A 27765-nucleotide genomic window follows, 5' to 3' on the forward strand; every position below is an offset into this window, starting at 1 on the left:
GCAGGAATATACATTGAAACTTCCCACATGGGCCTTGAGTCTGAAAATGATGTCATCAACATGCTTGTGTTTTTTATACTAGCCATCGGGAACACAGGATAATCATAGACTCGCTTTAAGATGTATTGTCAGAATGTGGCCGATAGCCGAATAGAGCTAGCTGGGGTTCCACGTACTGCTTTTGGAGCAAACTAAACCCAAGATTACAGTCTGAATAAAGACCCGTCCCACAAGGTGGCCAATCCCGTGGAACAGTATTTTTCAATTATAGTTGGATTTGACAAATGCTGAAACTCCTGACATTAACTTTTTGATAAATGGAAGGTGGTTGGGGGAGGGGACTAATCATTTTGTGTGTGTTTGTTTTATGCTACTGACTAATGTTCAGTTTGTGCTGTATGGTGCAGTGGAACAGTGTGTTAGCCTTTTTGCTGTAATGACTGGAAGCTACCAATCTGGTTCAGCTCACACAAAGAGGACCGAGTTTGCAGACTGAAGTCATATGACCTAGCAATCATCTGTGCCCATCATTTAAACGACATAAGTATTTGGCAGGCTTACAAATCTTTGCCTGGCAAAAGGCTTTAGGACTGGAAATGCAGGAGAAGCTACATTGTAGGGTTACGGTGCATTAACAGAACTGTGAGAAGGACATTAATAGAATAGCAGGAAGTGCTGTAGTGTCAGGATTGGATTGCATTGGCAGAACTGAGTAGGGAGCCCAACTTTACAGTAGCAGGATGAGTTTTTGGGTAGGATAAGACAAGGGAGCAAAGTTGTAGGGGGTGACTTGCGCAAATAAGAAGGAACGGGCCTAGCTTTTGTGATGACTGGCTCTGGCCCGGGCTGTCAGTTGAGATCTCTCTTACCTAAGGTTCATGTTTTTACTTTTGCTGTAACAGCCTGAAGAGGAACAGTCTGCTTGCGATGTCACCAGTTCCAGCTCATCGGCAGACGACACAGTCTCTTTGGAGAGGAATTCCTCTCTTGGGAGTGACATATCCCTTCCACATGCTCTAAACCTCAACAGGCCTAAGGAGAGGCACACTCTGGATGGAAACGGCATTGACATGGGAGCCGCAGGGGGACGGGAGAGTGAACTTGGTGGCTCGGGCGAGATGGAAGAAGAGATGGACAGTATTACGGAAGTGCCTACCCACTCCTCTGTCTTAAGAAATTCCATGCGACCACTGTCACCATTCCGACGGCACAGCTGGGGGCCGGGGAAGAATGCTGCCAATGAGGCAGAAATCAATCACAGGAGGTGAGTGAAAAAGGCTGTTTAAAGCTGTTTACACGCACATAAGCACGTGCTTGTGGGCTTTGCGATTGGCATTTGAAGGATGTGCAAAAACACGGAAAAGTGAGGTCATTCGATGAACTCTGAGGAGAGAAAGAGAGAGAACCACTTACTACAAAAACAAACAAACTAATCTTCCTGGTTTTAAGTACATGTTGAATTAAAGTACTTTATGTCTACAATATATTTTAGCTTTTCAGAGGACTTAGGTCCTTATCTAAAGCCCATTGAAGTGAATGGAAACACCTTGGACCAGTCCTTAATGTAAATTATCACCACCTGTTCCTATGCAGAGGGTTTTGCTAAAGGAAAGGTTATCTGAGTTAAATCTAGGTGACCACAAATAAACACAGCCACTATTAATCAGTAGCGTTCTCACATTAAGGTGTTGAGTGGGCTGTAAGGCTGTAATGGAAAAATATAAGCCTTTAGTCTTGGGACTGGGGTGGATGGGTTCCAATTTGAATCCTGATAGGATTGCAGTATTGAATGAAGTGGACAGACCCTATACATCCTATGCCTAGGATGTTCTTCCAGTTTCCCCCTCTGCTCTCTCTCCTTTCAGAAGAGACTAGGGAACACCACAAAGGCAAGGCTTGCCATGTACCTCTTTACATCAACTACTGTGAAAAGAAATAATGTTATTTTCCAGAACCACTCCTCCCTTGATCTCCAGTTGCAGAAAAATTCCACCCATAAAGTAACTGATTAGGAGTAAGCCCTCTGCATTCTGAGTAACTATCAAGTTCTCTGACTCCCTTTGTACCCAGCATGTTCTTACGCACATCAGCCTTTCTTCATTTGCACCGCACAAAAGTTACTCTAGTTTTACATAGTCATTTAAGATCCTGGTCCTGTTGAAACCAAGTGAGTTTGGTCGCTGATTTAAATAGGACCAACATCCCTTTAGAGCCAGGGTGGTCAAAGTTTGTTCCCTAAGTCACATATATTGTATACCACTCTCATCTGCAATATGGATGCGTGGCTTGTTGAAGACTGCAGGTCCATCAGGAGTCAAATTGGAACCCATCCAGTTGACTGCTGGGAGTTGTTGTTTTCATGGGTCACAGCTCCGTATTAACAAGTAACATGGCCAGAGTCGTCTGCATTATATTAAAACCAATAGTTGTCCTTTGGCTCCTGGTAAATTGCCAGAGGGTAGAGTTTGGTGACCCCGATTTAGAGATATTAGTCACCCTTTAATGCATGTGGATAAATCCCCTTGACATTTCTAGATGTTATTTTCATGCACTGAAGAGAAATTATAGATCCTTAAATTATAAGTTTTATTTCCTCTAAAGCTAAACTTGAGAAAACATTCAGTACTCGGAAAGTAATATGCATTGTTTGTTTTGTTACATGACTTTGTTACCCCTTTCTGGACTTCTTTCCAGGTCCCGGGATGACACACAAATAAATAAAATCACACCGATATTTTAGAACCGCAAGAGAGGCAACTTCAGAGATCAAAGCCAGTTTATGACAGACTGAGTCTATAAGCTCATAAATTAATTTAGAAAGATTTATTTTTTATGTACTGAACTTATTATGTAAGGATTTCTGAGGGTAATAAACTCTGCATATTTGGCAATTACAGCTAATGCTAAGCAGATGGAGTTAAAAACTTCTGAATCAGAGGTTGGATGGCACAGGTTGGATGTTTGTGACATGGGAAAATATTCCTACTGTAAATGATTGATATATTCTTTAAGTAAAGAAACAGAGAAATTATTTTCATATTTTCACGTACACAGCCACCAATAGACAAGGGTGTACATCTGGCTGAAAGGTGATTTGCAAAGGAAAAACCAGTTGGGGTTTTGCACCTTTTTGCTTATTTATGATGCATAAAGGCCTGGAAATTCAGTTTTATTCAAACCCAAATCTCTATTTGGTTGATTGTTTTTTGCTAATAACTATTTAACTAGAATATTTTTGTTGGGATTTAACTCCTCCATCCCTTCAGTTAAGGGCTGAGGACCTGATCCAATTCCATTCAAGTCAAAGGTAGTCTTTCCATTGACTACAATGAAAGCTGGACCAGGTCCTGAGAGAGCTGCCCATGTGAGACTCTACCCTCCCCCATGGGTCCTCTAGCAAAAGCAGGGAATAACAGATTTGATATTCTCTATATTTCTATGGTAAAAAAATTAGTGGAGCATAATCTTTTTATTAAAAGAAGAAGAAAAAGACAAAACCTGTTGAGCATCTTAAATATCATTTAAATATGATTTTTAAACCATTTTTTTTCCTTTATAAATCTTATGAAGAATACTTATAAGGCTCCAATGGAGCATGCTTATCCTTGGTAATTCTTAGAGTTCATACTGAGTTTTATACATCTCACGTGGGGTGGATTGCAGCTCATATAGACATACTCAGCTAACGTACCTAGTTATTTGGCTCAGGTACAGGTACTGGAGCAGTACAGGGATCATGGTGGACTGTACAAGGCCACTTGGAACCCAGGGCTAGCCCACACTGGAATCATGCTACCATGCGTCGCTGCTCCTGTGTCCAAGTTAGCTGGATTATAGCTGGCTCGAGGATGTCTCTGTGAACTGCAGTCACGCACCATGTTTTCATCATTGCCATGTCCAGATTGCCACTAGTTGCCATGTTTTTAATGCCCTTTTGAAGGAAAGAAAAAATAGATTTTTCACTGATGGTCCTTTAGACTTTGTCTACACTACCTCATAGAGCTGTTGCCAGTGAGGGTTGCTAACAATGCCTGCTGTTGAACTGGCACTGACTAGTTTGTCCTTGTCTACACATACAGCTGACCCATGACTGGCACCTGTTTATATGCAACCATTGTCAGTGGCCATTATACTTTGTTCGGTAACAAGGCCTTACTGTGAAATAGAGGGAGAAAGATAACTTCATAGAAGACACATTTCTCCCTTAAGTGCTATAGTTTTTATACTCCCCTTTTCATTCCTTCCTTCTGCTGTTTGTTTTTGGGGGGGGAAGGGCGGGTGGGAGGAATGGGTGTTTTCCCTTCAGCTGTCATTTGTTCATTTTGTTCCATTCTCATCTCTGACCGCTTTCCATGATTCATTTTCAGTTCAATGCGAGTTCTGGGGGATGGTATAAGGAAGCCTCCCATTCATAGGAGAAGGTACAGAGCCAACTAACTTGACTAACCATTTTGCATTTGAATGTCTACTAACTTCATACTCTCATATTAGTTAATCCAGTTTAGATTCAGTACTTCTTGGAACATTTGTCTTATACGGAGACACGCATCCAATTTCATCGCTCTCACCCTTAGCCTGACACAGCCCAGTTTTTACAACCTTCAGTGCAAGCTGCAAAGTCATTCTTTCTAGGGCTTTTAGTTGATGGGGTGGGTTGAAGGATATTGGACATTGCGGATTGGAAGCATCCAACAAAATAATATATTTAGGACTGGAAGTTGAATTTAAATGGGCAAGTGATTGTTTATTTGTCTGTTCGCCTTTATTATTGTTTAAAATGTATCAAAATCCCTAGATCTCCAGGATAGGCATGTAGGAACATATTTGAAAATAGTACAGAGGATACGTAATACACTTGGTACACCTGCAGCAGCTGATTTGCTTTAATTTGAACTTTATGGGGTTTTTTTTAACCCTGCCTCTTAAAAGCTGGAAAATAAGCATGATTTTCAAACCAGTTTTTGTCCCTTTCTATCTGGCAAACATTTATGATTTCTTATCCTCCCCATACATATTTATTTATTTATAAATAAAATAAGGATAAGGCAAACTTACCCCTATTTTATTGTTGAAGCATCAGCATGATTAATTGATGTGAGCAGCAATGTTTACCGCTCAGGAAAGAGCTTTTTTAAAAAAAACGGAATGCTGGTTCTACAGAAACACTATGTAGACCCTACAAAAATAGTTGCTGCTATTACTGTTAGAATTCTTGGAGGTGCAGTAGAGGATCCTTCCTTCGTGCTCCATGGCCCCGGTTTTATGGGGAGTTTTGTTGTTGTTTTTGACCTTGTCCTCCCTGCCCCACCCCAGACCCATTAATTCCTTTGATGTACCCACTTCTCTGAAATTTTACTTATGATTGTGTCATTGTTGTGTCATTGTTTTGACTGGAGAGACTAAGTACCTGCTATGTTGGTTCACTTCATGTGCCATGACACTCATTCTGCTACTGCCACAGAACATGGATCTCTTGTGGATAGTTGTTTCCTAAGGCCTTGTCTATAGTACAAGGGTTCAGCAAAATATTCCCACTAGTGGTATAACTGATTCAGTTGCACCAGTGAGAATTTTTTTTCTACATGATCTTTGGCTGTAAACACAGCTCCTGGTTTTCTTCCTAGTTGTGTAGAGTGAAGCGTTAGCCCTTAACAAGCCTTTGACACGGCCGTTGACCTTGCCTCTCAACTTCACAGAAGCATGCGCTCTCACACCCGGCTGTAACATGCAAAAACCTAAATTCTCAAGCATGGCCTCAAGGAATTAGTGCTCTATGTGCCTTCTACGGTATCTTCCTTTACAGTGCAACACAGACTGCACAGGCCTCAGTGAAGTACTTAGCATCTCTAATTATGATATAGCCTCTGAGAAGAGCAAGTGAAAGGGGAAATGGTGATATTTCCCCTGTGCTTCCCCTTGAGGCTCTCAATCCAGTATCTTCATGCGTGCTCACACCTACTGATCTCCTCATTACCTTCATTAATATACTAGACTTCACGTTATTGTTACGCCCACCCTTAATGAAACTCTATGGACTCCATTCGGCTCAGACTCCACACTGCTCTGTCCTTTGTAAGGTGGCATGCAAGGATTGCCTTGTTAGCATATGCATGCTAACTGCTTTTTACCAGCTGCACAGTGATAGCCACCTGACTTCTACAGAGGAGCTTGGGGTCCTTATGCTAATCGTAAAGAGAATGTCTCAAGTTGGCCACTTAATATCACTACTTACCTTTGCAATTTAGGTCAGATTCTTTAGTCAGTGTACTCTCATTCTATCTCTTTACTACTGCCCCAGCCTCCCAGCCTTTTAGATACCCTACAAGCAAGTGCTGGAGAGGGGACAATGGCACAGCCTCAAACTAATTCCAGTCTGTAGCTGGTCACACAAATGGCTCTTCCCTCTTCTCCCTCCACCCTCCTCCCCAGTCTTCTGCCAAGGGTTTTGTATATATATTGTATGACGGGCCACTGTCTTCACTTTTGCATGATGTTTCCAATAGATTGTGCGTGGCTGTGACGGGTTGGATCACAGAAATCCCCTTGGGAGCTGCCACCTGACGTGCAAAGACTACCCCTGCTTCTGTTTTCCCTGCCAGCTCAGGACTCCAGCACCCTGTCTTGCTGAGCCAGACACTCCCGTCTGGCTCCAGACACAGACCCAGGGTCTGAATCACTTGTCCCAAAGCTGCAAGTTTACCTGAAAACAGCTCACAGACGTGTGCTTGTCTCTAGCACTCAGATGCCCAACTCCCAATGGGGTCTAAACCCAAATAAATCCATTTTACCCTGCATAAAGCTTATGCAGGGCAAACCCAGAAATTGTTCGCCCTCTATAACACTGATAAAGAGAGATACACAGTTGTTTGCTCCCCCAGGTATTAATACATACTCTGAGTAAATTACTAAATAAAAAGTGATTTTATTAAATACAGACAGTAGGATTTAAGTAGTTCCAAGTAATAACAGACAGAACAAAGTAAGTCACCAAGCAAAATAAAATAAAATGCGCAAATCTATGTCTAATCAAACTGAATACAGATAATCTCACCCTCAGAGATACTTCAGTAAGCTTTTTCTCAGACTGGACACCTTCCAGGCCTGGGTACAATTCTTTCCCCTGGTACAGCTCTTGTTGCTGCTCAGGTGATAGCTAGGGGATTCTTCATGATGGCTCCTCCCTCCCCTTGTTCTCTTCCACCCCTTTATATATCTTTTGTATAAGGCGGGAACCCTTTTTCCCTCTGGGTTTCCACCCTCCCTCACTGGAAAAGCACCAGGTTAAAGATGGATTCCAGTTCAGGTGACATGATCACATGTCACTGCAAGACTTTATTACTCAGTTGCCAGCACACACATATACAAGAAGACTCACAGGTAAATACAGCCATCTGCAGACAATGGGAGTCATCGAGATTCCAAACCATCCTTAATGGCCCACACTTTACATAATTACAATAGGCCCTCAGAGTTATGTTTTATATTTCTAGTTTTAGATACAAGAGTGGTACATTTCTACAAATAGGATGATCACACTCAGTAGATTATGAGCTTTGTAATGATACCTTACAAGAGACCTTTTGCATGAAGCATATCCCAGTTACATTATATTCACTTATATTTTTATAAAACCATATAGACTGCACAACGTCACAATGGCTCACCAGCAGGATTATAATTCTGTATGTCTGTGTTTTCCACAGCTCTTGCCAAGAATTTTTATTCCTCTCTGGGACCTCCTGCCATTTCCTCCAAGCCTCCTACTCCTTCGTCTCTCAATTATAGAGTTTCTGCCCTGCAGTTTTGTAGTCGCACTATAAAATTAATACAGTTAAGAAATATATGTATGTAGAGAGAGATTTTTTATATACACACACACACACACACACACACACAGATCTACAGAATTGTCAGCTGTAGGTCAGTTTTCATTGTGAAGGAAATTGGATACCCTCTCCTTCCCCACCTCACCCCCACAATACATACACAACTGCGTGAGTATGTTGAACCGTTGTCTTAAGGGACACACAGGTCACCTAAGGGTGTCAGCAGACTCTGAAGGTGAGAGCAGCCGTGGAGCTGTAAATGATGCGAGTTATTCATAGTATAGCAGGACACTGACTCCCTTTGTGACCTTGAGCAAGTGTCTTATGCCCTTTGTTTCAGATTCTCCATCTGTAAAATGGAGATACTTCCTTACCCTGCGGTGGTTTACTTAGCTGCTGATTACAAATGCACTTTAAAGATTGTGCATGTTACAGCAAGGTGATTGTTCATAATGGATATTGATGTTAATATTCTGGAAGCAATCAGAAAAGATCTTCTATATATCTGATGGCCTGCCGAGCACAGGAGCTTCACTAACAGATGCATCATGGTTAGGACCCTAACAAATTCACGGTCCATTTTGGTCAATTTCACGGTCGTAGGATTTTTAAAATGGTAAATTTCATGATTTCAGTTATTTAAATCTGAAATGTCACAGTATTTTAATTGTAGGGGTCCTGACCCAAAAAGACATTGTGGGGTGGGTGGGTCGCAAGGCAGCGCTGTCTTCAGAGCTGGGCAGCTGGAGCACGGCAGCGCCACGCTGGCTGGGAGCCCAGCTCTGAAGGCAGAGTCGCCGCCAGCAGCAGTGCAGAAGTAAGGATGGCATGGTATGGTATTGCCACCCTTATTTCTGTGCTGCTGCCTGCAGAGCTGGGCCCTCGGTCAGCAGCCACCACTCTCCAGCCACCCAGCTTGAAGGCAGCAGTGCAGAAGTAAGGGTGGCATGGTATGGTATTGCCATCCTTACTTCTGTGCTGCTGCTGGCAGGGCGCTGCCTTCAGAGCTGGGCACTCGGCCAACAGCCGCCACTCTCCAGCCACCCAGCTCTGAAGGCAGCAATGCAGAAGTAAGGGTGGCAATACTGCGACCCCCCCCCAAAAAGAACCTTGTGACACCCCCCCCCTCCCCGGCAACTCTCTTTTGGGACAGGACCCCCAATTTGAGAAATGCTGGTCTCCCCCCATGAAATCGGTATAGTATGGGGTAAAAGCACACAAAAGACCAGATTTCACAGGGAGAGACCAGATTTCACAGTCCGTGATGCGTTTTTCATGGCTATGAATTTGGTAGGGCCCTAATCATGGCCCAATCAGCAGCCTCAATATGAGGCTTTAATTCCTAGACAAACTGCTGGTGGATACCCTCAGACTAAACACCATGGGTTCTTCAGTTAACTGTCCTTACTTCTTTATTCATTTAGGGTCCTTGGCCCCAGTTCTGAGTACTTCCAGTATTGCTTGGAATGCTGGAACAAAGAGGGGCAAGGGAAAGATGACTTTATGCCTCCTTGCACTCCCTGTATTCTGGGGCCACTTGGACCCTGCCCAACCCCTGATGTCAGAGCAGCTCTAGGGCTGCTCAAACGTACGTTCTGTTTCCCATAGCCCCCTAGGTCAGAGCACAGTGCTCTCTGGCCATGCTTACTACCCCGGGAGCTAGGAACAGGACCAGTGTAAGGTTACCTTGGTGGCTCTGTGTTGGTGCAAGACCTTTCTTATGCAATGGGTGTTTCCTGGGGCGGTTTTCTGCCCCCCTTTAAGCACCACAGCTGAATAGAAAATCAGTTCCTCTGTGCTCGAAGAGTCTGCAATTGGGCTCTGTTGGGCATATTTGTAGGGCCAAATTTAACTATGTAAATGCTAACTCGCAAAGAAATAATAATTGAAACCATTGTTTAAAGTGAGAACCAAAGGAATTGTCACTGTTTTGAAATTCTAATTGTTTTACATGCAAGATGGAGACTGTTTGGTTCTTGGCACTGGTATTTTGACAAGAGAAACTTTCATTTCACGGTCCCTGATTCGGATTAATCCTAGATTCATTGTGAAATAAAAAGCAAGACGCATTGCCTAGTGGTTAAAGCACAGAACTTGGAGTCAGGAGAGACGTAGTTTCTGTTCAGGCTCTGACATTGACTTGCTGTGCAACCTTGATCAGATCACTTATTCTCTTCTTCATTCTTCCCCATCTGTAAAATGAGGTTAATATCCTGATGTGGGGGGAGCTTAATCCATTCAACGGTTGTGATGCATTTTTCAGATCCTTTGGATGGAAGGTGCCATAGTAGTGCTGATTACTGTTGTTATTAATAGACCTGTTACCTCATGGCCATTTGCTTTATGTGAAATTGGCCTTTGTGGGTCTCAATCCCATTCTCTCTCTATAAAATGCTATGGCTTGGCTTGACTGGGTTGCATATGCCAATTAAATGAAGAAAAAGTTCCCTCACAGCTGGTACAGATTTTCACCCATGGGACATGGAGTGAGCTCCCCTATCAGCTCCAGTTCAGTATTGGCACCCATTGGTGGAAGCAATTCGAGGGAGGCTTGCACTGTTCCACTACCTGCACCATCCCTGTTCTGTGGTAACTAACAGGGCTTTAGTGTCCTGGGACTGCCAATCTGGTACCTTTCACCCACCATTAATTAACATACAATGCAAAAATCTTTCTAAAATTAAGTAAGTTTAACCGAGTCCTGAAGCATTCCCTTTCTGTGACAATCCAATAACTGCAGCCCTTTTCCTTTCTCTGCCTTTGATATCCTCAGTTTGAGCTGGTGTCCCTCTGGCGTACAGTACATTACCCTGGGTGCTGACTTTAATTGTAGAAGGTATGGTATAAATAAATGTGTAGCAGCAGAGGGGCATTGCAAACACAGTGTTGTCAGCTCTTTGTGTGGTGGTCTGTTTCTCTGTTGCTCTGGCTGGAATGTGCTTGTGTCTGTTTGCTTTGTCTGTTCCCCCCCCCCCCCCAAGTCACATTTGGTGTTGGGTCCTCCAGAGACTGAAGTACAGGTGAAGGTATTGGTTAGTCTCTGCTAGTCTTGAGTGTCAGAGAAGCTGCATTATTCACCTGGAGCTGCTTTTTTTCTGTGATGATTGTTAGGCACATCTTTCCATACAATCAGAGCAATGAAAGTGACAGCAAAAGAATCTAGGCCAGAGTTAATGAGATATAGCAGGGGTCGGCAACGTTCGGCACGCGGCTCGCCAGGGTAAGCACCCTGGCGGGCCGGGCCAGTTTTATTTACCTGCTGACGCGGCAGGTTTGGCCGATCGCGGCGCCCCCCCCATTCATACAGACTGCTTCTAGTACAATGAGAGTTCTTTTCGCTCTCTCTTGAGCAGAGAAGCTAGTCATTTAAACCTCTCTAGAAAAAAAATCTGATAACCACAGATTTGGTTTTCCCAGGCACTTAAAACTTGCGTGTCCTGTAGAAAGTCCAGAGTCAGAATTAATTATCACAGGTAAGATCCTCAACGGAGGTACATTGGCAGAGCTGAAGATCTGGACCCAGATTTATTTTTGCCTCAACAGTTAAAGGATAGAATTTCCAACTGTATTTTCTGGAGGCTAGATAACTCTGAAGTTTGGAATACAGATCATTTACTTTAGAACACTGATTTAAATGTGATCCAAATACAGTAGGTAAAAACCACAGAGCATTATCAGCTGATGACTATTTGATGGCATGTCTGAAGAGAGTTGCTGTTCTGAGCCCAGTTATTAGAGGATAGATGTCAAGATCACAGCAAACTACCAGCGTGATTTTGGGCTGCAAGAATAAAAGCCTGTCCTCCCTAGATAATAGGAGTGGGACAGATTTCCCCTTGCAGATGTTTGGGAGTAAATTTTACAGTGCATGCTATAGCTAAATAAAATGCAATTAAAGGCTTTTGTGAATTGATAAAATTGCAAATTCTGTGATTTGTCTGCCTCTCGTTTACTAACTTGAAAAAATCTTTGGAACATGGATGTCTGTCTCTTCTGATTTAAGATTTACTTCAGCTTTTGCTTTCGAGATGATACATGTTTGTCAACCATCAGCTCCTCCAGTGATATGTAGAATACTAGTATCCATTTGGTGTCTACGTGGATTTAAAGCTCCACTGTACATTACAAAGTATTTTATTTTTCCTTTTAACACGTTTTGAATGTGAACTCAATAGTGAGTTAGATTTCATGATTAACCTTGAGTCCAAGTGTGTTGTACATATTAAATGTTTTCTGTAAAACACTTGCCCCTTATCCAACCACAGCAAATTGTCATATAATATATGATGCATAGAGAGGACAATCAAAAGAATATAAAAGTGTCACTGTAATTGACATTTTGTCTTCATTTACTCACAGGCCATTAAATAGCAATTGATTCAACTCCAAAGTTTGAAAAAAAAAAAAAAAAAGTAGTATTTGAAATGCTAAGGTTATATAGCAGGATCCTATCCGAAAGATGTCAGGAAGTGCACTGGGACTAATTTGTTCATCTTTCACCTTTAGAAAGAAGGGTTGAAATCCTCATTCATGTCAAAAATGAAAATTTGTGTATTGGTGTTATCTTTAGTTCCTATTGTATATTGGACCATAACAAAAGCCACCTTTCTCAAGGAAGGCCCTGGATCAGAATAGCAGCGTTTGCCGCACATGAGAATTGAGCTTCAGTCATAGAACTATGTTGGGGATCTAAGACTGGCATAGTTGGGGGCACTGCAGGTCAGGAATGAGGTGACTACAGATCTGTAGGGTGACCCAGGCCTGGAATTGCAAGGGATACTGCAGGTCAGCGTTGAGGTGCTGGATACAGTGCTTTTGCTAGAACGGTGAGGCGGGGACGATAATGTAATGTGTGGCAGCAGGGAAGGGAGGTTAGTGTTGCCAGTGAGAATTGAGCTACGCTAGCGTGGCTCTTCGTAGGGAAAACTTGCATATCAGCAGCCGTCACTGTGGCTGAGTCTGGCCAACTCTTTCATAGGCACCAATGTTGCAGACAAATGCTTTTTGTTTTGTTTTTAGTGATCGTGCCTGGCTCAGTTGGATAACCTAGCTGCAGAGGCAAATGCTGAAATGTGATTCATTGGCCGATGGAGACAGTACTTATTTAATACTTAGATTTTGGCACTAATGCCCTGCTTTCTGCCAAAGCTTATACAGTGGCAAATGCTAAGCAGCATCAAGGAACATCTCTGCGAAGAAGAGTTGTACACCTTCAATATATTGCTGTCTATAAACCAGTGGCTTCATAGCTGTGGGAGGGGCAAATAGCATCAGGATATACCAGCTATGTCTAACTTAAATTGAGCTGCATCCAGTATATCATTTGAAGCTGAGAGAATAGAATGAGTTGGAAATAAGCACACCTAAGAAAGCTCCCGGTTTTTCTTTTGCACAGTTCAGGAGAGCGAGAAGGAGTCCAATAACACAGAAATGTATTGGTCCATTATTCTCACGCAACCATTTGCCTGAGTGTACCAAGATATTGCTGTCTGCAATGAACACGACAAGCTGCTACCTGCAGTAGGTCACGTATATTACTCAAGGAAGTAACACAAACTGAGGGAATAATATACATTTCACTCCACGGTGAATGTCGAGGTTGCATCCTTTTTGAATTAGAACGCGTCTCATGCACACAGTTTAGACGCCACATTGTATGTTAAAGCATTAAGAATTTTCAGTGTCTAACCTCTCTGATTTTTCTTCAGTTACAGCCTAGAAGGCCTTGCAGGAGACTCCGATGATAACAAGAAGCCCTCCTCAAATTTAGAGACTTCCTCTTTGAGTTCCAAAGACCTCAGGCGAAGTCCACTTGCTAGTGACGAACGTGGCTCCTTGGTCTCACTCACTGAAGAGGAAGTAGAATCTGAGCAGGGGGAAATCAGAGGCTTTGACCGTCAGGTAAAGCTGTATTTTTCTTATTGTTGGGTTTTCACAAAACTCTAAATCAAAGGCTCCAAAACTTTGCCCAAGTGAGGGTCCTCTTTGCATGCATAATACAGAGATATTCTCATCTTTAATATAGATATGTGCCTGGCAAAGGCTAAAAGATGCATCACTCCCACTTGATCAAAGCGACCTTGCTACTCAGCCATAAAGGCAGCATGGTTAGACCATAGGACAGGGAACAAGTAACTCCTGAGTTTTCTGCTACGGACTGGATGGTCTTAGAAAAGTCACTTTGCTTCGTATAATGGAGTTAATAACACTTCTCCTATAGAGATGTTATGAAGCTTAAAAAAATGAATGTTTGTGTGGCACTCTGAAGATGTGAAGCATATATAAGTACTAAGTATTATTTTATCTGTTAAGTTTTTTAGGTTTAGACCCATAAGAAAATGAGGACCTTTCTCTTTCATAATAACCTGTATTCTGATTTTTTTAATGGTCTCATCCTACTGTTACAAGCAGCAACTAAATTCAATATAACAAATGGAGAATTATGCAAATTTAGGTTCACCTTCTTGGAGATTTAATCAGGAGAGATGGGCCTGTGTTTTGTGGACATGTACCTTCAATCTGTTTTATTAAAAAGGCAAATATATTAAATGCATTGAATATCTGAAAGCCACACTTCCACCATAATACAGTAACTCCTCACTTAACGTTGTAGTTATGTTCCTGAAAAATGCAACTTTAAGTGAAACGCTGTTAAACAAATCCAATTTTCCCATAAGATTTAATGTAAATACAGGGGGTTAGGTTCCAAGGAAGTTTTTTTAGGGCAGACAAAAGGCATTATATACTGTACTGTACTGTGGTTGGGAAGAGCCCCTGGCTTATCCCACACAGGCACAGCCTGCTGAAGGCAAGGATGCTAGGAAGCACCTTCGCAGCAGCAGCAGCTTCCCTGGAGAAGAACAGGCACCAATTTTGCCCGGGGGATGCTCCAGGCCCGCTTCTTCCCATCCCCGCTCCACTCCAGGCCCACCTCTTCCCACCCCCGCCACATCCCCTCTCCTTCCCCCGCCCAGAAAGTCCTAAACTGTTTGGCGGTGCTTAAGGCTTTCTGGGAGGGAGGAGGAAGAATGGAGACACCATGCTTCCCCACTCCTGCCCCTCCCTCCCAGAAAGTGCTGGGAGGGAGGGGGAGAAGAGGAACTTATGCAATGCTCCCTTGTAAAGTCGCTGCTCTTCCAGCCAAACAACATTATAAGGGAGCATTGCACAACTTCAAATGAGCATGTTCCCGTTATGCCGGAGAACGTTAAGTGAGGACTTACTGTACTTCTCTGGGCAGACACAAAAGAACTGGGGGTTATTCAGCTGCCCCTGTTTAACTGCTGGAGATTGTCTTTGTTGACTGATCCTGGCACACTGATTTTCTTTGACATCTTCATGAGTCTCACATAGAGGAAATTGGTGTTGCTTAGTGCATCTGTCACTTGAGCATCAAACTGTTGTTGAAAGTGGCATTTGAGTCACAGCCTAAGTAAAGGTGAAGGGAGTAACCAGGGCTCATGAGAACTGATCTGTGAGAGCTGGCTTTACGGTGTGGGATTGTATCTCTTAGCCATTGCTTTGATGAATGGTGTTCATTGAAAGTCCATTGTTACAGCTACATACCCTCAGTGTCAGACTCTTGCCATTTTGTACTGACAGCTGATGTGTAACCTTGATTTATGCATTCCCAATTAATAAGCTAAGGATAAGCAATAGAACCAAACTGAACTCTTTAAGGTTCAAGCTTCTGGGGCAGTAACAGATAATTTAATGTAATGGAGGACTGTGAATGACACAGTGAGGGACAGCATTAAAGACTTTAGTTAAAATAAAATAATTAGTTAAAGCAGACAGGCATTACAGTATAGTCATACACTGCATTTATACCCACATTCCAGGATAAAATGGTGCCTCCAGGCTGATCAGTCCCAGGATGAGAAGAATGAGTTTATAATCCTTTCTCTCTCTGGTACCCCAAATTAGCATACTACTCTTTATATAATCAATTATAACAACACCCCTTAATTAATTAGCAGTAGGCCTACCTTTTACCGTATTTACCATAATTTAAATATTTTCTACTTTCTCATTAGTTTTTGAATATTACACATAATCTTACTTAATGTCTACGTAAATCTCATTCCAATAACAATCAATACAGATAGCATTCTTCTAAAACATTCACATTTTGTCTAAGACACTTGTTAAAAGTAGTTAAAACCAAAATCTGTTTACAACATGGCCTAAGATTGTGTCCGAATTTATCTCTAACTTGCCTCTAAATTATCTCACTTTACTCATATTTTACTAGGCCTTATTGTTTTCATGCCCAAATTTAAGGCCCCAAAGCATATTTTCTACTAACATTTCAGCACATTTCTATTTAACATAAGCAAATGTCATCTCTATAGACTCCAGCTGGCAGGGTTGAAATCACAGCAGTATTTTCATTGGCCATCAGACAACAAACATACATTTTATTGGCTTGCCAGAGAAGGAAGCATCCTGTGCTTGCCTCTATTTTTGTTACATACTTACATTTGTTTCCCATTTTTAAAGACGTTGCATTTCACTTTTACAATTCCTCTGTGGTTTTGTCATGCTGCAATTCACCATTTTTGTACCCTACCACCCTAGTTGGGCCCATCCCTTTGGGGAAGGTATTCTTGAGTGTTTTAATGTTAAAGGGATGGGCAACTAATGCATTTAAACACTAGACTGTAATCTGCAGTTGGGGTGAGGGCATTGCTTGGCATATCTTCTTAATAGAGTTGTTTTCTATTCCACAGATACGCCAAAGATCACAGCCGCATGGATTTAGTTTCTGTACTTCTGCCACTTCTCCGCTGACCAAATCCATTTCGCTAATGACAATCACTCAACCAGGACTAGACAGTGAGTAAACATGACTTTCCATTTGGCTTATCATCCCATATGCAGTATTCACGTACCCCATGCTAACTCCCCAAGATAGAATTCCCCAAGCTTTCTTTCTGTCTTATTACTTGAAGCAGAGGTATGCTTCTCTACTGCATTTAATTACAAAAAAGGGGCATCACTCATTTTTAGACCCAAATTTGCCACCTTGCATACCTAGAATTATTTTACTCTGTTAACGTAAATTATTGGTATTAGAACTGATGTTTCTTGACTATATTATAAAAATACTGATTATGTTCATGATAAATCCTGTATCCTTTTGAATTTCTTCCTCTGCTGTTACTATAATGGTTCCTCATTTGAGGTATTACTTTTCCATATCTTGGAGAGTTGAGAGATGTAGAGATATGGTATCTGAATCTTCTGTATCCTCAGAAGAAAAGCCATAAGACTAGTGTTTAGGCTGGAGAGGGAATGGCCTTCCTGATATTTGTTCTCTAAAGGAATTTACTCATTAATATTCCTGTTACCCGGATCAACCTTTCTGTGGGTTGAAGGGCATAATTTCAAGTTGCATGCTTTGAGGAGAAGCAACAGATGCAGGGGTGAAATGTCAAAAGTCTGGGGTGCTTTTCTTAAGTTAAATTCTGTGAAAAAAATAAGTAGTTTGCAAAGTCTTCTTTATTCCAGATGTACTTGAGAAGACCACACACTTCTTCTCCTCACTAAGTGTTGGGCAGGCAGTATGTTTGGTCTGCTTTTATACAATTCCTCATTGGCTTGATGAGACCAGCTCTGAGCTTTTTCTCATTACTGAAATGCATATGATCTGTATGATCATCAGTCTTTACATATTGTGGATTACATTTTACTAAAAATACCCTGTCTGTTTTTGGCCCATTGGTCAAAATCATCCAAACAAAGTTAATAGTTACATCAGAGATTTGTTTGGCCTTACATTTGTAAAAAACAATTCTGTTTCACCTAGCTTCATCATGGGGCTCCTCCCCTGAACTCCGTGACAAAACAGCCATTCAGTGGGAGCGTCACACCCAAAAGGACCTGTTCCTAGCAAAAAGACATGCTTTAAATTAGAGAGTTTTATTTCGTTTGGAAGCTAACAGGGAGAACCGTACAGAGAGGTGCCTTGTGACATTTTTAAGTTCATTGCCCTCATTCTTCCATGATTAATAAGCATGTGGCCTAAAGGATGTGTCCCATAGCAACAGTAACCAAAACACCACCAAATCCATCCAATAAAAAAAACTACATCTTACTCTATATTATGTCACACCCTCTTTCCTCTTTTTGCTCAAGCCCTTCCTTTCTTTTTTTTCTTTTCTTTTTTTTTAAGTAAACAGTTTTTTGGCATCGTTTCCAGTTGCTAACCAAACACTCTAAATAACACAGTCCCAGAATCCCAGAAAAACAGACGTTTTTTTAGAGGACCAGAAAGCTAGGCAACCTAATGCTTTTCTCTCCATTAATTGGTAACTTTCTGTTGGGCTCACTGAGGAGATTGCCTCAGTAGAAGACTTATGCCACCTCACTTCCAAGTAAACTGTGACCCATTTCTTAAAGAGGTTTCCCTCATAATGCACATTACAGGTACCAGCAAGACCTGAATTGGGAGCAGATAAACTTGGTCAAAAATCCCTCCCTTTTTTTATATTTGTTTTTGTCTAATTAATGTCAGCCCAACCAGAGCACTCAATATATCAGGGGTCAGCAACCTTTCAGAAGCGGTGTGCCGAGTCTTCATTTATTCAGTCTAATTTAAGGTTTCATGTGCCAGTAATACATTTTAACATTTTTAGAAGGTCTCTTTCTATAAGTCTATAATATATAACTAAACTATTGTTGTATGTAAAGTAATTAAGGTTTTTAAAATGTTTAAGAAGCTTCATTTAAAATTAAATTAAAATGCAGAGCCCCCTGGACCGGTGGCCAGGACCCGGGCAGTGTGAGTTCCACTGAAAATCAGCTCGCATGCCGCCTTTGGCATGCGTGCCCTAGGTTGTCTACCCCTGCTATATATGCAGGGAATGAAAGTGGTAACTCAAATGAGACTATGGAAATGGAATATTGTTAATCAAACCAGTTTAGGGTAGAATAGTAGGGTCAGTCTGGTGGCTAGAGCTGGGCCAAATTATGGGCCTAAATTTTCAAGACTGTCTAACTTTCTGTGTGGTTAACTTGAGATACCTTAGAGAAGCCTGATTTTCTGAAAATCAGGTCCCTTTAAGATGTTTGAAGTTAGACTGCTAAAAAGTAAGGCATTCAAACTCATTAGTCATTTTGAAAATTTTTGTCATAAGGTCTGTTCCCAGCTCTGCCACTTACTGAATGTGGAAACTTGGGCAAAACACTTCACCTTTCAGTGACTCCATTTCATCATAATCATCATGGCAAATCCCAAAGGGATGTAGCCTCCTTGTAGAACAAGTGCTACTCAGATCGATTTTTAGCAAGGTCATCTTTAAAACAGGCATGATGATACTTCTTACCAGCCCAAGGGTGCGTTGAGTCTTAATGTTGGTGAAGTGTTTTTGTGCCTTTTGTTGGAGGATCTCACAGTATAATACATAACTTTTATTGGATTTCCAAAACTGAACATTGATCTGTTCATTACAGCATACTTAGTCTATACCAGTGTTTCCCAAACTTGGGACGCTGCTTGTGTAAGTTTGTTTACCTGCCGCGTTCGCAGGTTTGGCCGATCACGGCTCCCACTGGCCGCGGTTCGCTGCTCCAGACCAATGGGAGCTGCTGAAAGCGGCACGGGCCAAGGGATGTACTGGCCGCAGTTTCCAGCAGCTCCCATTGGCCTGGAGCAGCGAACCGCGGCCAGTGGGAGCCGTGATCGGCTGAACCCGAGGACACGGCAGGTAAACAAACCAGCCCAGCCCACCAGGAGCTTTCCCTACATAAGCAGCGTCCCAAGTTTGGGAAACACTGGTCTATACTATGTGTCTGACTAAGTGGGTATTCACCCACAAAAGCTTATGCTCCAATACATTTGTTAGTCTGTAAGGTGCCACAGGACTCTTTGTTGCTTTTTACAGATCCAGACTAACACGGCTACCCCTCTGATACTTAGTCTATACTTAGTTATACAAGAATAAATCTCAGTGATTTCATAGAAGTAAATAAAGTAAATACAATCTAAAACAAGTTGAATTGTCCAAGATTATTCTGTCCACTTGAATAATTTTATAAGAACAGCCATACTGGGTGATACAAAAAGTCCATCTAGCCCAGTATCCTGTCTTCTGTCAGTGACCAATGCCAGGTGCCCCAGATGGAATGAACAGAATAGGTCATCGTCAAGCGATCCATTCCCCTGTTGCCCATTCCCAGCTTCTGGCAAAGAGAGGCTAGGGACACCATCCCTGCCCATCGTGGCTAATAGCCATTGATGGACCTAACCTCCATGAATTTATCTTGTTCTTTTTTTGAACCCTGTTATAGTCTTGGCCTTCACAACATCCTGTGGCAAAGAGTTTCACAGGTTGACTGTTCATTGTCTGAAGAAATAATTCCTTTTGTTTGTTTTAAACCTGCTGCCTATTCATTTCATTTGGTGGCCCCTGGTTCTTGTGTTATGCTATATGATACAAAATAAAGTTTATCCCAAACACTCAAAGGTGCCTGGATGGGAAGAAAACAGCTTGTTTTGCACAAAAGCTTTAAAAATAAAACCCAACTGGGTAAATGTTTGGGGGATTTTGGCCTTATCTTGGTCTCTGCATGTGCATGTCATGTGTTGGTTTGAGAGCTGGTTGTAGAGTTGCACTTCCTCAAATCTCTCCAGATCTGTTGTTCCTGCTGCAGCCACACTATCCTGAAGGAATTGGCTGATGTGCACTTAGCATTCACAAATGCTAATACTGCAGCGTTTATATAATCAGAGAGTTTGCAAGAGCTGTTGGCTGGAATATGCTGAAGGCTGCTCCCAATTTTGGAATAACACATTTCCAGTGAGGAGAATTGTTACAGTTGCATACAGGAACTTCTAAAAATAAAAATAACTAAACTGAAGTGGGAACTAAACCATGCCTGGGGAGCCTCTTCTCTCTACACTTAAAATATTGTGGCTCATCTTTCCTCTTTGAGAATAGTCTGACAAGATAGTAACCTAAAAAGGAGAAAAAATAATTCTTCACCATCGTGGTTTTCAGAGCGAAGATGCAGGGAACATGAGTGATTTGTTTGTCCATCAGCAAGTTTAATAGGGTATATGAATAAAACTATAACTTAATTTTGTCTGCAAATGGCCCAGTTAAATGCCTTCCACTGGGAAATGTGTATCTGAGTGTTTTGCATTAAGCAGTGCCATTGAGTCTTGAGTGTGTCACATGACCTTGACCAGTCCCTCCCATGCGTGGGCATATTGTCCAGTGACAGAGAAAACACTGTGAGAGATTTTTCATCATGTTGCTTTTTTTTTGTCTGGGTAATCCTGTGCATTCTGAATTTCTGTTTTATCTTAAGGTACAGAACCAAAAATATACAAGAGACTCTTTATAAATGGTCAAAAAGACGTTTGTTTTTCTTTTCAGTTGTTTCTTGAAAACTGAAATTTGGTTCCTTAGCATTTGTTTCCTCTATTGTGCATGCATGCAAGTTTATGTGTGACAAAGGATTGCTCACAAGCTCTAGGATATATGCGCTGATTTGTTATTGTGGCATTGCTCAGAAAGGGTGAGTTTTGTTGTAGGCATTGCTAGTATGCTTAAGAAAATAAAGCATTAAAGCATTTATTGTTTTGTGTCGTAAAAGACTTGACGACTCAAAAAATTACACTGATCTTGAAGAAAGGTTTTTAAAAAATAGGTCAATTTTTCCCCCCACCAATTGTTCTTGTAGGTAACTATCTATCTTATCTCCCTATTTTCTTTAGTGACTTCTTGCAGCAAACTGCAGTATTCCAAATTGATGTGCTATCTTATGTCTGCTTGGTTGCTCTTTAAAGAAAAGGCTACTTTTGCGTGACTCTAAATTGCACTGAAAAGCAATTCCTCTCCATAAATCCTTAAAACTATGCACATTTCAAGTTGAGTATCAGTCTTCCCTCTTTCTCCTTTTTGCCTCTATTTTCCCATATGGAAAATCCCTGTAGTGTTTAATAGAAAATAATAGCCACCCTATAGAATTTAATAGGGAATCATATCTGTGCTGTAGAATTCTGTAGTATGGCTAAAAACTTACAGGATTTAATAGAGAATCATACTCATCCTACAGGTTTGTTAAGAGTAACTTTATAGAATCCTACTAAATTGATATTGTTTTATCCCTATTAAATTCCATAGTACTTTTCCATAAGAGCTATTATGGCTGATAGGACACTGTGCCTCTGTTTCAAGAAAACTACTCTCTTTAGCCAAAGATTAGATGGTCTCCTGCTATTAAGGCACTTCTCTTAAAATAAAATAATTTAAAAAGCCAGTGCCGTAGAATGCTCTTCACCTGTGTAGATTTAAGAGAGTACTGAAACATGCCAGGAGGCATTGGCCCTGGTTCCTAGAAAAAAAAAAAAACAGACCAGGAGAGAAACATCGTCATTTCACAAACTGCATTAAAATAAGAAAAAAAAGCAAAACATTTAAGTATGTGACAGAATTATACTTATGAGTTTTCGTAAGCTTCAGTCCCGTTACAGGGGTCCACGTCACAAAATAATGTGGCGCCCTTGTTGGCAGACTCATTTAAAGTTGGACTGAATAGGTCATGGAGTTTCGTCCTCCCTATAAGCAGTTCCTGTAGAACAAGAGGTATGCCCTTTGAAAAGAATAGTAGGAGGAAGGCTGCTGCTGTGAATGCTATATTTGTTTGAAAGATAAACTAGGGAGTTTAGCTCTCCAGTGCTATCAATTCAGCACCTTTCACAGGCATAAAATTAACTGGATCTTTTAAGAGCGGCAATGGTGGCTCTTAAATAAATAAATAAAGCCAACAGTTCAGCAACACTGTATGGCTGTAATAGCACCTGATATGCCATTTAAATGGACAAGGTGTGCCACTTAACCAGTATTTTGAGACATTGAAATGGATTCCCTGGCAATTATCCCAATAAATTCAGTAGGTGCTGTTTATTCTGGGATTTTACTGTATTTGGAAACATAATTGTTCAAATATATAATCCTATTGAGCACTGCTACAAAAACTGCCAGTGAAAATAAGAGGAGCCTTGATCCCAAAGTTATGCATGGAATTAAACTTGCACCTTTTAAAATAAAAATGAAAACATGCTGAATTCTTTGCTGACTATGCCTTTTCTGAAACCAGCTGCTCTGCAGATGTTTATTTTGCTTTATTTTTAGTTTGGCTGCTTTCCTCTCCTTTTTATTATTAAATGCATTTTCATGCATGCTCTAATGTCTGCTGTTAACCCACTTCTCAGCCCAGAGACGGACTCGACCATGCGGACGAATCTCCTTCTCCTTCAACATCTCTCCGCTCATCCCTAAGTCTAAAACTCTCTTTTCTGTTGGCTCTTCTTCCAGTGATGAGGAGGAGTTGGATAGTAAGTAATCATTTTACATGAACTGCAGCCATTATGGGTGGAGGTAAAGGGAAGGTATTTCTGCTTTTTAGACCTGGCTGTTTTAGCTTGTGAGCATTAAGCTAATCTTTCCATTGCATGATGCCTAACAGCTTCACCTTCGCCGTTGTGTCTAAATGCTTCAGGAACAGCATAACGAAAGGATTGTAATCCAAAATTTTTAATATTCCAACATCTTGACTTCTCAGCTAATTAGTTTTTGATGTGTTGACAATATTCTTCCTTTCTGACACACCAAGGAGGCTGGAAAAGGTTGATTGTATCAGGTCAGTAAGTGTGTTGTACCAACTGCCATGGGAATGCGAAATATTGTTGTTGGTCTTTTAAAAAAAACGATTATATTGTGGATATTCCAGCACGCTGGGAATATCAGTAGAGATGGGACCCCAAACCATGTGTGTGGATCTGAATGCTCATAAACTGCACTGGCGAGAGTTTGTCCACTATGGGCATTTGCTGTCTGAGCATTGATTCGGATTAGAATTTCGCAGCTGCCCCGTTCTCTGGTGAGTTAAAAGCACACATCTGAGCCAAACACGCTTAAATTTCGGGAGCTCAAAATCTGGGTCCAGATTTTTTGAGGCCACGCCTGTAGTGTTTTTCCCTCCAGGACAAAGATGTTTATGCAATGATTTGGGGTTTTGGTTGGTTGATTGGTTTTTTTGTTATGGCTTACCCCTCTCATTGTAGTAAAAGAGACTTCTTCCCAGACAGACTTTAAAAAAAAAAAAAAGGTCATCCTGCCAGAAGGCAGAGCGACCATTTAAAATCAGAATAGCCCAGGCTGTCTTGTGTTCTTTCCCTCAACCATCCCGTTATGACCAGTGAGCTTTAAAACTTGAGTTTATTACTTCCCCAGAACATAAAAATGTTCCATAAGGTGGGGGCTCATCACTTGGAAATGAGAGAGGAGGAGAAAGACCTGGTTGTATTAATCATCTGTAGGATGACTATGAGCCACCAATGTAATGCAGTCACAGAAAAAACAAATGCGATCCTGGGATGTATCAAGCGAGATATTTCCTGTAGAGATAGGGAAGTATTAATGCCATTGTAAAAGGCACTGATATGTCCTCATCTACAATACTATGTACAGTTCTGGTCACCCTCTTGAAGAAATATGAGGTCAATCTGGAAGAAATATGAGTTCAAACTAGCAGAAAAGGGCTACTAGGATGATCAGGGGAATGAAGAGTCGATCTTACAAGACAAGACTAAAAAGAGCTTGGCTGGCTTAGCCTATCAAAACAAAGACTGAGAGGGGATACAGTTGCTCTCTCTAAATACATTGGGGGTAAACTTCAAAGTGGGATAGGAGCTATTGCAACGTTGGTACAAGAACAAATGGGTATAAATTGACCATGAATAAATTTAGCTGGAAATAAGGTGGTTTCTAACCATCATAGAAGTGAGGTTTTGGAACAATGGGAGTACAGGGGGCAAACTACCACACTGCTTGGAAGATGGAACTTGACACCTTTATAATCTGATTATATGATGGAGTTGCCCACAATAACAGGAGACTGGACTCAGTGACCCAAGAGGACCTATGTCCTGTGCTCCTACTTCGCTGGGTGTTGGTTGTAATCCCTCTCATTCAAACAGTTCTGTGATGGCTTTATATAAAGGTTGCTTTAGCCACAGGTATTTTTAGATACAATAACCCTAGACTTGTATTTTTTCCGCTTCTCCAGGGCTCATATCTGACAGAGGAGATGGATGCATTTACTTTCAGATCAAGTGTGCATTTTAATTACCTTCCGCCAATATCTCTACACATCCTTTGGAATGACACGATCATATATTTAGATTGCCTTTTTTGGGGTGGGGGGGACGAGTTGCAGATTTCAGATGGGTAAATTATTACTTGACGAGCTGGTCTGTACATTTTATGGAAAGTTTAGTTGGTTGTGAGCAGGCTTTTGGAATTCTTTGGCCCCCTTAAGTTTAATTACTAGCTGTCCTAGGGTGCTGCAAGCTGTTTTCTGTCATTCAGGCATTCTCATTGGAATATGCCAATCCTGCAGCTTCTTCCTGTATCACAAAACTTATGAATTATTTTAAGTCCATCTACCATATGAAATTATTGTTGATGGTGAAGTTCAGAAGGTTCAGATGTTCAGATAAGCACCCAAAAGTCTGGCTGCTTATCCAGACTCATTGGAGTTGCACAGTGGGGCTGCAAATCTCAGAAGAATAGGCTTTTTCAGGTGCTATCCAGTCAGGGCACTGATGAGATTTTCCTGCTGTTGCCTAGCACTTCCGCTTTTGGTTCCAGGCAGAGCCAGGAAGCACCGGGGTAGAAGGAATACAGAAAGTATCGAGGGAGGAAAATCTCTGTCCATCCCTCTGTCTGTTTTTGTGGCGAATATAACAGGTATCTGAATGCTGTCATACAGTCCTTTTTGAAAACGTTTAGTTTTAGGTTTAGCAAAAAGCAGTTTAGTTCAGAATTTGGGTTGGTTCTTATTTTGTCTGGGTTGGTTTGCACACCACTATCAATGGTTCTCTCTGTTCAAGGTAAAGTATTGTCTCACACTACGGGATGAACAGCAACTGCATAGTTGAAATGCCATGCAGCTCAGGAATTCTCAGAGATGCTGAAAACTGGATCATGAACAACAAATTATTGCAGCTCTTGATTAAATGTTGCTTCATCCCACTTATTCTGGTGATGGTATAGGATGGTAAAATACTTCATAGGTTTTATATGGAGTGTTTAAATTCAGTCAAGCAAGATGATGGTTAAATATATAGAGAGGCGAGTGAGCGAGCAAAGAGGTTTAACCTGCGTTGACGAGTAGATTGAAGTTGATATGAAGAGCAGAGTCCACTATGAAGTTCACCATGGACAACAGTTTGAGCCTTTAAATTACTTGTTCAATGCTTAGATACTCAGCTAATAGGTACGATTCAAAAACCGGAGATAGATAGTAAATGGTATGGAGTTTGATTGAATTAATATCATTGCGCTATGTGATGGATTTGAGACAGATCACTTGCTAGACTAAAGGCTCCACAGAGGACATACAAAAAGGGTCTCCTAAACCAAGACTAGGTGACCAGGTTAAGCCACTATTTAATTCATGAATATCCAAGAACGAAAGGTTAAAAAAAATAGCCTTTTCTCATGCTATTCTAGGAACTGTAGTCAGTAATCGAGACTGTATTTATTTATTTTAGAAGTGGGGATGGGACGATCCTGAAGAAATGTGGTATTTTAATAAACTTTATAGCCTCTGGGTACTGATCTGCCCTTTGCTTCGGATGCCAAGTGCTAAGTTCGTTTGCATTAGCTCTTAGCTCAAACTTCTGTTAACCATTGTTCTTGTGGCAATTACAAAATCCTAATAAGAAGACCAGCTATGTTGCTTGCTGTCATTATAGCATGTTTGAAAATACTTTAAAGGGGTCCTTTAGAGTCCTGCCATGCCTACTTCCTGGAAGGATCAGGCATCTTTCTCCATCTGAAATGATTTATTTGGATTTTTTTAGCATTCCCAGATACTAAGCAGCTACTCAATAACATCTAGCATTAGCTAGATAATCTGCTCCAAGCAGACTGTGTAAGCAGGTTTCTTGGTGAACAAGAGGAATTTGTGTCACTGGAGGACTTCAGTAGCATGTTGTACATCGTTTTTTCCTAGAGCACAATTCTGGGTGATCAAGCTCTGCCTCTGTAGACATTTCAATGGAAAAATTAATAAGGCTTCTCTTGTTTCCCTTATCCTTTTATTACATGCTTAAGGGTTGTGAGGGGGAAATGAGCTATAATTTTATCAACTAGAATTCTGTTTTATACATGAAATAAGGACGTATTTTACAATAGATTCATTCTGATGGAGTATAAATAAAAGCACTGAGGCAAAGTGTCTCATTTTCACCTATTATAATTAAATTAGCAGTTTGGAATTATGCACCCTTAATGTACCAGTGAAGATCATAGATTCACATCCTTTGCCTTACAGCTGGTGAATGATAAAACTACTAAGCAACCCACCTCTTTTTCCATCTCTGTCACTAACTTGGAATCCCATGGGCTGTGGTGAACATTCTTTCCCCTGGGCACATGAAGAAACATATCTGAGCCCTTAACTTCTAAACAGTCCCCTCTTTTTCATAAACTACCTGAATCCAGGAACTATGTTTTTAGCACTACTGTGGGCAAGACTTCGCAGTCTAACATTTTTGTTTAATCTTTTCCAGGCACACGATCGTTCAACAGCACCAGTAGTTCATTGTCTCAGAGGTACAGTACTGTGATGGTCTGATCTTTTCTCTGTTGAAATGCCCAAAAATATAGATCTGATTGTTTCTTTAGAGGTATTGAGCACTCCTAGCCTCTCTTGACTTCAATGGGATCTGCAAGTGCTCAGACACTCTGAGAACCAGGCCAATATTTCTGTACATTGAAGAACAGTTTAGAATGATAAAAGATTTCTTAAAATTGCCACACTGGGAATGAAGACGGGTCCATCCATCAGCTTTTCCTGAACAGTAGTTAATTCTGGATGTTTAATGTTTAGTCACAAATAATAAAAGTTTAGAATG

At 41.2% G+C, this 27765-nt stretch overlaps 1 protein-coding gene across 11 annotated transcripts in view; it reads left to right on the forward strand.

Annotated features, from left to right (window-relative positions):
* Nucleotides 1–27765, forward strand: part of AKAP13 (A-kinase anchoring protein 13) — a 338427-nt gene that overhangs the window by 250722 nt on the left and 59940 nt on the right. For 7 of the 11 annotated variants that reach the window (XM_054041161.1, XM_054041152.1, XM_054041157.1 and 4 more), the window contains 6 exons: nt 903–1264; nt 4368–4421; nt 10600–10662; nt 13535–13727; nt 16559–16664; nt 27421–27463. In XM_054041161.1, coding sequence (XP_053897136.1) covers nt 903–1264; nt 4368–4421; nt 10600–10662; nt 13535–13727; nt 16559–16664; nt 27421–27463 — 821 coding nt within the window. The remainder of the gene's footprint in view (nt 1–902; nt 1265–4367; nt 4422–10599; nt 10663–13534; nt 13728–16558; nt 16665–27420; nt 27464–27765) is intronic. The other 4 variants (XM_054041159.1, XM_054041162.1, XM_054041154.1 and 1 more) reach the window with 3 other exon arrangements.

This window comes from Malaclemys terrapin, chromosome 10 (assembly GCF_027887155.1).
Source record: "Malaclemys terrapin pileata isolate rMalTer1 chromosome 10, rMalTer1.hap1, whole genome shotgun sequence".
NCBI lineage: Eukaryota > Metazoa > Chordata > Testudines > Emydidae > Malaclemys > Malaclemys terrapin.